The sequence below is a fragment of the Callionymus lyra genome, chromosome 16 (assembly GCF_982586985.1).
Source record: "Callionymus lyra chromosome 16, fCalLyr1.hap1.1, whole genome shotgun sequence".
In the NCBI taxonomy this organism is placed as follows: domain Eukaryota; kingdom Metazoa; phylum Chordata; class Actinopteri; order Syngnathiformes; family Callionymidae; genus Callionymus; species Callionymus lyra.
Genome location: NC_141833.1, coordinates 14,214,281 through 14,226,457, shown reverse-complemented (window position 1 = coordinate 14,226,457; position 12,177 = coordinate 14,214,281). Strand labels below are relative to the sequence as shown.

The following is a 12,177-nucleotide window of genomic DNA, read 5'->3' as shown; positions in this document are numbered from 1 at the left end:
TTTTAGGGAACATGGTACTCAGGATTTTTGGTTTTTAATGACTGATGAAGTCATTCCAAGTCGACATAGTGACTATGATTAGAACTTCAACTAAATAATGACAAAATCGGATCAATGGTCGTAAAGACATGACGATAATTTACAGCAAATGTTAACCAATATAAACAGCATAGAGAAAATATCCATCATATTAAAAAAGGAGTTTAAAACAAAGATAAGAAAATACATTTAAGAAATGTTTCATTTTAAACAAAGTGTTATATAAATATCTATACTTTTTTATGGTTTGAAGTTCATTAAAGTGTGTTAAAAATAAACTCATTTAATTGATTACATTTATTTACAATTAACATATTACACATTACAATATATTTATTTTTGTGTTGCAAATTTCGCTTCATGGCACCAGTCATTACTCCATAGCTAAAGCAACAATGAAATCCCGTGAGATCTTGGCAATGACTGAGGACGAGAGGATGCAGTCGATTCCCTACGCTTTTAAAGACATATTTTGGTTTCAATACAACTGAAAGTAGTTACGACTTCAGTCAAGAGTCATATGTTTCTGTAAATACTGCAACGGCAGATTCAAATACTCGACAATATTGCGAATATATACTTGTTGCTAAAGTATCGTAATAATATGTTGTATCGTTGCCCCATGTATCCTTGATTCGTATCTTGCCAATACGCACCACTTCTACTTATATTTATACATTTTAAATTATGTTTTATACCATTTTATGGGACCCTGGTCTGGAAAAGCGCTGTATAAATCTAAATTACTTACTTGCTCACATACTTTTACACAATAGCGGTGATTGGCCACATGTTGTGCAACATTTCAAGGGTAAAAAATAAAAATAAAACTCTTCAGACTTTCTGGGTTTGTATTTCTGTTGCTCAGAAACCAACAAACAATAACTGGTCAACAAAAACACATGCCACTAGTTCTATCCTATTATATCATATCATGAAAGTAATCCTGAATTCAACATCGTTTAAAATACATTAGATAAATGTTCTATATAAATATACACACGTTTGCTTCTGGCTTCTTCGGCTGCGCCGTCGCAGCGCCTCAGCCAAGACGAATGTCTGGTGCAATGGATCATCCTCCGAAATGTGCATCAGCGCGACGTTGCCAGCCGCTGACCTTTTGTATCTGAGAAACAATGAAAAATGATGCATGTGGACACCTGGAACGGAGCATTTATAACCATCCAGGTAGCGGCGGGCGAGCCTCGGCGCTCCAGGTCCTGCGTCTTTACCCCGCCACGTTAATCACGAGGGCTTCCATGTAGGCGGAGGGAAGTGAGGCGAGTACGGGGAGCAATTTAAAAACCCGCGACCTGCCATGAGCCGAGAGGACGGGGTCAAATATTCGCTGTGATGAGAATAAAGTTCAACACCTCATTTCGTTCGGCTTTGATTTACATCGAAAAAAGGTTCCTCCGGCCGGATGTGGAGAAGAACCTCCGAGATTAAGGGAGGTTCACGTCCTCGCAATTTACATTCGTCCTCCTTTGAACTTTACTTTTTTTTTTTTGCACGCGTGTGAATTCATCAACGGCGTACGCCTTCATTATTCAAGCGTTGGATCTATGAGACGCTGGCTGTCGTGATCCCAAAGAATCCTTATTTACGATAAAAAACATCTTTATTCTTGTCAGTTTTTCTTACTTATTTTCAGCTTTACGTCGTAATATAAGCAGGTTTCGGAAGTTGTTAATAAGTGTCAGGAGTTACAGGTCGTCTAGAGGTGTAAGAAAACATCGATCCACTTAAACATCCCACAGAATGTGTCTCACTTTGAAATCACGTTTTTAACTATCATAATAATTCAGAATCAGAATATTTTATTTCAATTGTTCCATTTTCTTTTTTGTCCTCTTAAGTTTAAAGGATGAATTAATTAAATCAAATGAATGACATAAAACAAGATTAATAAAATAAAATAAAATACAAAACAAAAAAGTGGCATATAAATAACTAATTAATGCAATTAAACTAAGACAATTGTTAATTTATAGTTCATGGTTCGATAAAGTGTGTATAAAATAAAATAGTTTGCATTTTTATTAACATTTAACATGCAAATATTTGTTCAATTTTGTGTTGCAATTACTCATTAGTCATTACGTCCTCTACAGCTGAATCAACAATGAAATCAAGTAAGAATTTGGGCGATGACTGAGGACTAGAGGATACAGTCGACTCCAGCAGTTTTAAAGCTGATGTTTGGTCATATTTAGGTTTTCAAAGCAAATGAAAACGTCTTGTCAAGAGTCACATGGTCTGTAAATTCTGCAACACCAGAGTCAAGTAATGGACAATACTACAAATATATCCTTGTTACTACAGTATCACAGTATATGGTATCGTTGCCAATACACATCCTACGTTCGTTTTATGCACTTGTATCTTTGAATTACTGCATAATCTACATTAGTATTTTTATTTTAGTGAAATCCTGCAAGATACGAGGCCATTACTGAGGGCGAGAGGATACATTCTATTCCAGGAGCTTTTAAAGCTGATGTTTCGACATATTTTGGTTTCAAAACAAATGAAAGCAGTTACGACTTCGTCAAGAGTCATGTGGTCTGTAAATTCTGCAACACCAGAGTCAAGTACTCGACAATACTACACATATATCCTTGTTACTACAGTATCACAAGATATCGTATTGTGCCCCTGCAGCGTGATACCTATTCTACTCTCTGCCAATATACACCCCTAAGAGGATCCATCGCATTCTGCTTGATGAACAAAAAACCGGCGCACATGCGTGTAACATGGCCAGTTTATCATCTCGCCAAAGCATCAAGCCGCTCATCTCTTGCCAGAGCTAAAAATCCCTGAAGCCGTGCACTGATAACTTCAGATGGATGCGGCTCAGCTCTATCAGCTCACGACTCCGGTGACACCGTAATCCACACAATGCTCCACTGTCATTGCACTCGAAAACACGGAATCATTTCGTTTAGCAAACAAAAGGACACGACATAATTGGAGCGTCTCCTTGGGCTTCTCCTTCGCCTTCGCCGAGCCTCGCAATTGCTAATTTTTACAAAAGGCCAAACAAATGCGATTTTTCAAAAGAGCTTTTTCTGTCATTTTCTTTTGCCTGCTGAAGATATAAATCACTTAGAGGCAGTTAGATGTTAGTGGTGGGCTGTGTTGTACTGCTCACTATGAACTCAACCTGTATGGATATTCTTGGAAGCTCCCTTTATCTTCATCATCGCTGAATTCCTTTACCTTCAAAAATGTTTTTATTTTTGGTTATTGGAATTCTTTTTAGAATTGTTGTTGTCGATTATATCTGACCCAAAGGTCTTATTTAGCGACTAATACTATTTGGCTTAGTTTCATTTTATGGTTATAATCGTCATGATCATGAAGAACACATTTCAAAAAAAGCATTTAATACTTCAATAATAATATGTATAACAATTATACATAATATATACATACAATAACAATTTTACTACATTTTTCTTTTGGTGAAAACAAAAAGTTTAGGTAGAAGTTTGTGTGATTCTCGTATATGTAGGGCAGGGTATCAAACTTTGGCTTTTTTGTGGCACCAACCTACTTCAATAGTATCAAGTAACAATACATACTCGGTCTTCAAAAATGTTATCGTAAAAAAGTATCGTATAGGATCTGGTATTGGAGTAAAAATTATGGCATACTTGGATCAATTTTCTTGTTTTTAGGCTTGACCACTATGCAGCGAGAATTCTGCCCTGCTCTAGTAGAAGAACTCGCATTTCTCCAATCCTTAAATCTTTTCACTGGCCGCCATATTTCATCGGTTATTGTTTTAATTGTTTGTGCGCTTTGGTCTAGAAAAGCCCTTACAAATCTTACTTACTTACTTACTTGTGTTTTTATCCACTGTATTTTACGGTTGTCACGATACTAAAAAACAGTTTTAACTTTTAGCGATATATATTCGATGCCATTTTCCACAAAACAAGACTAAAAAATAGCCTGAAAGAAACATTTTTTAATTAACTATATAAATGTTACAATTACATGCAGAACTACATGCTAAATGTTTATGATAAAAATTAACAAAAAATAAAATAAACAGTTTCAGAATATATAAATAAAATAAACAATATAAATTATATTTGGAGGTTTTTTATGCACATTTAAATATCAGTACTCCTACAGGGAAAAACAATAACCCATAGTGTTCTGTCGTGTCACATTTGAAGCCAAGAACATGCAAATTGGATCAGAGATACAAACCGACCAATAAAGGGCAGCTTTACATCGACCCGAGCGCTTCCCCTCCGTGTAACATAAAACACGGCTAATGTATGTTGGTCCACACTTTGATCACGTTTTGATTCTCCTGTCAGCCATCGTAAGGGATTATTCTACTGCTCACTGTGGTGCAGTTTCTCCTTATTTAAACTCTTAACTATTAATGATTGATTTAAAGGTGAATCCTGGGTTCGCTTTTGACCGGTCGGTCGCTTTCATTTCGGCATCCTTTGAAAAGGAAGCAGAAAAAAGAACATTTTGTGTTGAACGGCTTCTCTGAAGGTGACTGCTAGCATGGATCTGGTCACCTTGTAATTGCTGTGTTAAATACTGTTATTATCCAGCGGGCTCTGTGAGCGTGACACGTCTGCTGGTGACACATTTTTTTTAACACAAAAACAGTTTGAGAAGAGACCGAAATGGTCATTGTTTCCACGCGTTTGCGGGAAAACGACGTGCGTTGGAGTGATAAGTAGCATCAATGTGCGTTTTCATGATTTCTTTTTTTTTCCTGAAGGATGCTGCGGCTTTAACTGTGTGTTCTCTGATGTTATAACACTTTAGTCGCCTTAATTGCATACGACAGTGAGCACAGAACATACATTGCACTTTTTTTTCCACCGTGTAAACCCTTTACATATTTTATAGAAATGCACAGAGAACACTTTGCATGTTTGAAGTGGAGTACATTCGCCAGGAAAAAAGAGAAATGCCTTCGAGGGGATTAACAAGCCGGGAAAAAAACAACACATTCCAGTATCAAGCCGCACGAGCTGTTAGATTTTCTGTGGAGAAATATTTTTTGACATTAGTCAAAGAACCTAATGTCATCTCCAGTGATACGACTGCCCATTTTACCCAGGCGGTGTGGGTTGAAGCCGACATTTTTCTAATCCTTTTATACATTTCTGAAGTGCCTTCTTTTAAAATAAAAATAAATAAAAAGGTGGAGGATAAACCTTGGCTGGCATTAGAAATATGATCATTTGAATGTTGGTATTTTTCCTGTTTGAGAGGAAAATATTTGACAAGACTGAAGGTGGATATTCTGCTCTTATAAACATAATAATCGTATGTTTTGTTAGCATATTACATTGTCGAAAGTCTGATTTTTAAGAAATATTAGCTGAATTCAACCAGTATTCCTTACAATCTGAAGTTGGAGGTGAAGAAGAGAGTGCAGCCAAGATGTAATGGACAAGGATGCTCATGGCAAAAGGGCTAAAGAGCTAAAGGTGAAGAAGAGACAATGTTAGGTCGAAAAGTTTGGACAGTTTTGAACCAAGAATGTTGAGATTTGAAGACAAATACCAGCGTGATCCAGGGTCTTATCGATAGACTGCGATCTAATCTAGTTCTTTAATAATAATTGAAAATGAAACTATTCGAAAACAATGTTTTGTTTATACAACGAGCTGATGATTTTTGCACCTCTCAGACAAAAACAAGCCTATTTTCGGTGCCGCCAGGACAAGTTTCAATCCGGCGTAATTGGCGCTGTGATGCCACCGGAGCTCTGATCCAGTCTTCAGTGGGGCTTTTGTTTCATTTTTCATTGTCACATTACTGGAAGAGGGGACCACCCCTCTTATTCTGGGTCACATTCCTTCCGCTGAACTACTTTTTTTTTTTAATTGGCGCAGGTATTTGCCTGGCTGAGCACTTATTCCAGGCCAATGAGGAAACACCAGGGATGAGTATTTCTCAACTGTTCCCGACCTCCCCTCTGAGTAATGATTGACTGGATTAATAAAACGAAAGGAGTGGGAGGTTGGGGGGGGGGGGACTCTAACTGAAGTGGGTTCTGCCTTGTCACAGTACACTTGGCCGGGCCGGCGCCTCCTCATATTCGTCCGGGAAGTGTTAAAAGCCGAGGATTGTGGGGCTGATTTCTTCTTCTTTTTTTATTTGGTCCACATTCCTTGTTCCGAAATTGAATGTATCTCTCACTGTTGCGCCGACTGTTTGTGTCTGAGGTGGAGTTTTCACGTGACGGCGCAGACAATGGACTGGCACACTGGCTCTTGGGAGAGGTTAGACAGTGTTTTTGTGTTGCTTGTCAGCGAATGAGGGGGAGTGCGAGGGGGGGGGGCATATAAATTGTGAATAGGATCATTGAGTCGGAGGTAATTTTGGGCCTCGGTGCCGGGAATTAGTTGGACAGGGCTTTCTGCTGACAGGCCCGTTTATCCCCCCTCTGTCAAGCCCCTTTTTTTTTTTTACTCCCCCAACCCTCCCAATCTGCTTTCGCTGCATCGGCATTTTGGGGTAGGGGCCTTTATCACGGTGCCCATGACAACAACACGTCCGATCGGGGTGTGGCGACCAAGATCCCCCCTCTTTTAGCCCCAGTACCTCGGGGGAGCCGGTGAATCCAGATATATAGACAAGTTGCAGTAGCAGCCGAAGCACATTTTCTGGTGGTTTTTTTTTTTTCGTGGCCGCCAGAGTGTGTCTGATAAATGAATAGACACATGCTTGGACATCCCCATTCATTATCATTGGAAATACTCCTGCCTGCTGGGAGTTTGTGCAGCTAATGCCATGGGAAGGGCCACTCAGAGCCAAAGAGGTGTCCGGGCTCTGCCTGGGCGAGAGGTCCGGGCTAAAATAACGGCAAATTTTACACCTTGTACCACCTCACCAGGGGACAATAATGTGGGTTTCTTACCTTAAAATAAACAAACAAAATCCCCCTAATGGTTTTCTCTTGAATCCACTGAACTGATAAAAGCAAAATGCTTGCGATTATTGCCAAAAACAGTCAAAGTATTTCCTGTTTTAGCAAAGAAGTCTTTGAATTACGAGAAGTAAAGACTTTAGATTGGTGCGTTCACAGGGAAGGTTTTTTTTAAAGCTGTAGCTCGAGGCAAATCCGAGTGACTCTGTGAAAATATTCGTCTGACGCTTTCAAGGTTTAGATGCAAAACCTCTCTAAATTGTTAAGGATTTGTCAGAAAGTCTTTCGGTTCTTTATCTGATACTTGTATTTTGGGGTTTTTGAGTGGGTCAGTGATCATGGCAGACGTGATGCGTATGACGTCAACGATGACGAGTTTCTGACTAAACACTCGGCAGAAGGTTGTCTGGTCGAGCGCCAAGACAAACAAGCAAGGTTATTCCTTTTTGATTTGAAAAAAAGGGAAACTGTTTGTCCCCATTTTTTACAATCTTGTCAAACACGACTAAATAAAAAAAAACCCAGGTACTAAGTGAGTAATTCGACCGAGGTCGCGAACAGTCCACCTGTTTGGAAAAAGTGACGAAAATAACAACCTCTGCAGGCACGGAGAGATTTATTAGCGAGCGGGTGTGGCGCACTTTTGGCAGAAATGACATCAAATGGCAGAAGGATGCTAATAAATGAGGCCCCGGGGTCAAGCCGAAGCCTTTGTTGAGTCTCCTCGCTGATAAAGTGCGTCGTCTCCTGCGAGCCCAGAGGAGCTTCATGAGTGCAAATGATACTCGGAAGACATCGCCGGGGTCCCCGAGGTATCGGCACAAAAGAAGATTAGCTACCAACCCTTCAAGGCTTTTTGTTAAGTAATTCCACATCGGCTTTAATAATTCACGGCGGCACACTTTTTTTCTTTTTTTTTTTTATCCGTCGACGTTGTGATCCTTCCGGAAGCCTTGAGGAGTGTTTATCTGTTGACCACCTAGATAAGGAAGTCAACAAGGGTTATCATCGTCTCGATTCTACGCAAATACATGGTAAGCTAGTGGAAACAAAAGCGGGTTTTTCAGAAGAAAGTGAACCCTTGTTGACGCTATAAGGATTATAATGGATAACCTGCTGGTGAGCTAGCTCTGTTTAACGAGTTAAGTTGTTGTTACTTAAGTTTCTAATTGAGAACAAAAGATTCCTACTAGGATCTGGTCTTCAGTGGTTAAGCCATCTGGGGGAAGCGAAAAAAAACTACAGATGAACTCGTCCCTTGTTTACCGGTGCCACTCTTCCAGCAGCTACTTGGTTATGCTGTATTGCAGTTCCCTTGTAACACGGAGCCGTGTTGTACCACTACCACCGCGGCGGCGCCCCCCTCTGGGGAGCCCGAACCCCCCCCCACGAGCCACCTGTCTGCGGCGCAGGATTGTGCGAGCGTCGAGGTATATACCTGCTGTTGAAATAAACATCACATGCCTCTTGCCTCTCAAGACGCCGGGGCTAGTCATCCGTGGGAAGGCGTCCCCCGGTATGTCGCGGGGGACTCGAGCTAGCATGTGATCGCCTTCATCTCAGGATAAGTTCCTGTCATTTCCACACGTTTTTTTAATCTAAACTTTAAACACGTTTTATTTTAATAACCGAGGTCTTGATGGTTGTTTTTTTTTTTTAATTTACCTTAAGGGTTTTGTGTTTTTGCAACTCTTTCCTCCGCCGCACCTGTTTTCGAGCAATACCTTCGGGGAACAGCTTGAGGTGAATAATTTATAAGCGAGAGGGAGAATCAGAAAAACCTTTGTTGGACCCTCTGTCTGTCTTTTTCTATCTCTTCACGACGAGTTTTTTTAATCCTAAAAAAAAAAAAATCTCTTTTGCAGTGAGGTTCGTGGACTGCGGGCGAGACATCCACGTGAGATTGGAATGCAGCGACCCGACCGACTTCCGGATAGCGGCCGACGGCGCCGTGTTCGCCGCCAGGAGCCTCCGGCTCGCCGGCTTCCGAGCGTCGTCGCCTCTGCTCATCAAGGCCAACGACGACGGCGCCCGGCGGCAATGGATCACCCGGGTCCGGCTCACGCCGACCGCCGACCAGCAGGTAAAACAAAAAAAAAACCCTCCTTTTATTAAATACTTCTCTTTTAACCTCCCCTTTTTCGACCCTGGAATGAGTATCGATGGATCCTTCCCTCGCATTTTTATTAGTCACACGGTACATTCACAGTCGACTAGTTCTCTAAATTGTAGCAGGTGTTCCAAAAGGGTGGATGGATGCTTTCTAATTAAAACCTAATGTGTCAATTTAGTAGGTGCGCAAACATTCTCAACATGGTCAGCGGGTAGCAAGAGCAGGTGCAACACCGCTCCGGCGTAATCACTCTTTCATCAGTTTATGGCCGTGTTGTTCCGGGAGGATGTTTCTCTTCGGAGTTAAGTAGCTCTGAGTGCGATTAGAAAAATAAAAAAAAAGTCTGTTTCACATGAGGAATGTTTCGGTGAAGGCAATCGCAGGTACTGGTTCAACAAATAATTACCTTCTTTTTTTTTATGTCGGTAAACAAAAATACCTGGAAATGTTATGAAGTTAAATTCAATTTTCAGGAAATTGTGATAATGGGATAAGAGACGGATGATTAAATGTTGGTTCGACCGGATTTTACCAACGTTTTTTTTTAATAGAATCCTCGTTCAATAGGAAGGGCTTTAAACTCGGATTGTTCGGTTAAATAAACCGAACAAATAAATGGCAACAAAATTGAAAAAATTTGACAAAAAAGCAGTATCTAATCGAATTAATTAAAAAAAAACTATGTTTTCTGCAACTGAAGTATAAAATGTGTTTTTAATTTAAAGTTGTTCAAGGGTTTGAACTCGCCCTTTTCGCTTAAAAAACGGCAAACTAAATTAAAAACATGCCTTTATAAATATCAAGTCGATAAACCAAAGTAAAAAAAACATTTTTTCTTTGAAAAATGTTGCTTATTTGATGTTTTTCATGGGTTACTAAGTAAGAGTAGTAGCAGTAGAGTTTTCTCCCCAGTCAAAGGACTTTTATAAATACAATTTTAATTTGTATAGTCAAGTTAAATTAGCGTTAAAAAGTGTCAGGAATTGACGATATGTTTTCAAAAAGAACGCATCAACTTGAATAACAAAAATAAAAAACCTTTTTTCTTCAACTCTAGTGAAAAACGTGTTGTTTTTTAGTCATTTGATGTTTTTTTAGGGTCGCTAGGATAAGATAAAATCGGTCGTAAGAGCCCGGTTTTGGTTCCCACTCGAGGATTTATCGTACAAATTATGAATCATGTCGCTTTTGTTTATACAAAGTCATGGGAAATTAGGTTCCTGGCAGAAGTGTTGTTTTCTAGTGATCCTGTGGGTTTGCAGTCGAACAACAATTAAAAAATGTTTTTCTAGAAGAATGAATCATAAAACAGCTGTGCATTGTGGGTGATTTTGTTTTCTACCGGTCAGTATATATTTTAAATCCATTTGTGTTGCTGATTAAATCCACATGGCAGCAAACTTTGCTGCCTAGAATAGCAGCAACAGTAACTGGGAGAAGATTCATGGTTGTCCAAAAATTGAGTGTTTGGACCGAACCAAGCCTCACTCTTGAGAAACCCTTCGTGTTTCAGAGACTGTCGGTTTTCAGACGCAGCTCCATTTTTCAGTTTTAGTAGACGCGTCTTGCAGTCATTATGCGGTCACGTGTCAACATGGTGGTTGACCACATTCCCAGAGCGGGGCCCCCCGTAATATTTCAACTGACAAATGAGGGAAGGAAGTTCTAAAGACTCTCGTCGAAGTTGGTTTAGCTTAAGTGGCAGGAATTGACGATTTGAGATTTTTTTATTTGACAGTAGTGGTTGTTGGATCAAATGTCTTAACTTAACTTGCCAATAACTATTTTGTTAGTTCAAGGGTTGGTTCCCTCCAAATTCCACTCATTTTCTACTCATGTCGACGAAGGGTTGGGATTATTTTCAGAGTAATCTGTTCCTTTTTAGAGTTATAGACAAAAATGTTTGTTCATTTTAATGTAGCGACTGAAGCTCAGTTTTCTTGAGCACCATTTTATTTTAAAGGGTTAGTTTACCCATAATTCAAACTTTACTCATTTTCTACTGGCCCTCATGTTGACGAAAGGTTGTGATTATTTTAATCTGTTCCTTTTTTAGAGTTATAGTGAAAAATGTTTTTTAATTTTAATGTAGGGACTGGAGCTCAGTTCTCTTTGTCTTCATCTTCGTCCAAAAAGACACTTAAAAACATCCAAACACCTTCATACTGCTCGTCTGTAACGTCCATCTTGTATTGAAGCTTCGACATGAGGAATTGTTCTGAAAAAACTTAAATAAATCTGTATTTTAAGATTAAGATTGAGTTTATAGCGGAAGCTACTAGACCATCAGCGTAAATCTTGCGCACTGAGACTTGCAATTTGATTAAATGAAGATAAACTCCTAGCTAGAGCTGAGTGACTGGACATTTCAGCTAAAAACAAGTTAAAAATATAGACTTTTTTTCCAAACAATTCCTCATGTCGTTACAGACGAGCAGTATGGAGGTATTTGGATGTTTTTAAGTTCGTCTTTTTGGACAAAGATGAAGACGAAGACAACTGAGCTCCAGTGTCTACATTAAAATGAACAAACATTTTTGTTAAATACCTCAATAAAGGAACAGATTACTCTGAAAATAATCCAAACCCTTAGTCAACATGAGTGTCTTTTTGGACGAAGATGAAGACAACTGAGCTCCAGTCGCTACATTAAAATGAACAAACAGTGTTGTCTATAACTCTAAAAAAAGGAACAGATTAAAATAATCACAACCCTTCGTCAACATGAGGGCGAGTAGAAAATGAGTAGAAGTTTGAATCATGGGTAAACTAACCCTTTAAAATAAAGTGGTGCTCAAGCTCCCAAGTCTCTCACGCCGCTGAGCTGGAATTCCAAGTTTTTCTGCCAGTAATGATTTTTTTTTTTTTTTTGCGCTCCTTCAAAAACACGGTCATTAGCCACCGCTGCTCATTTACCATCCGCGGAGCAGGTATGCGCTTTTAATGACACCATTTGTCACTGTTGCAGGCCGGTCAAAGGCAAATATATACCTGTCCCGAACACATAAACACCCTCGATGGTTTCAATCCCGGGGAATAAAAAGTGACCCGCGATCCTCTCGTGGAAGTGTCATTAAATTGTCATTTTAAGTTTTTCCAC

General features: G+C 39.6%; 1 protein-coding gene across 1 annotated transcript in view; it reads left to right on the top strand.

The window, feature by feature from the left end:
• The window catches only part of cdh2 (cadherin 2, type 1, N-cadherin (neuronal)), a 90,278-nt gene that overhangs the window by 42,227 nt on the left and 35,874 nt on the right, over nt 1-12,177 (top strand). The window contains exon 3 of the mRNA XM_087811290.1: nt 8,830-9,047. Coding sequence (XP_087667416.1) covers nt 8,830-9,047 — 218 coding nt within the window. The remainder of the gene's footprint in view (nt 1-8,829; nt 9,048-12,177) is intronic.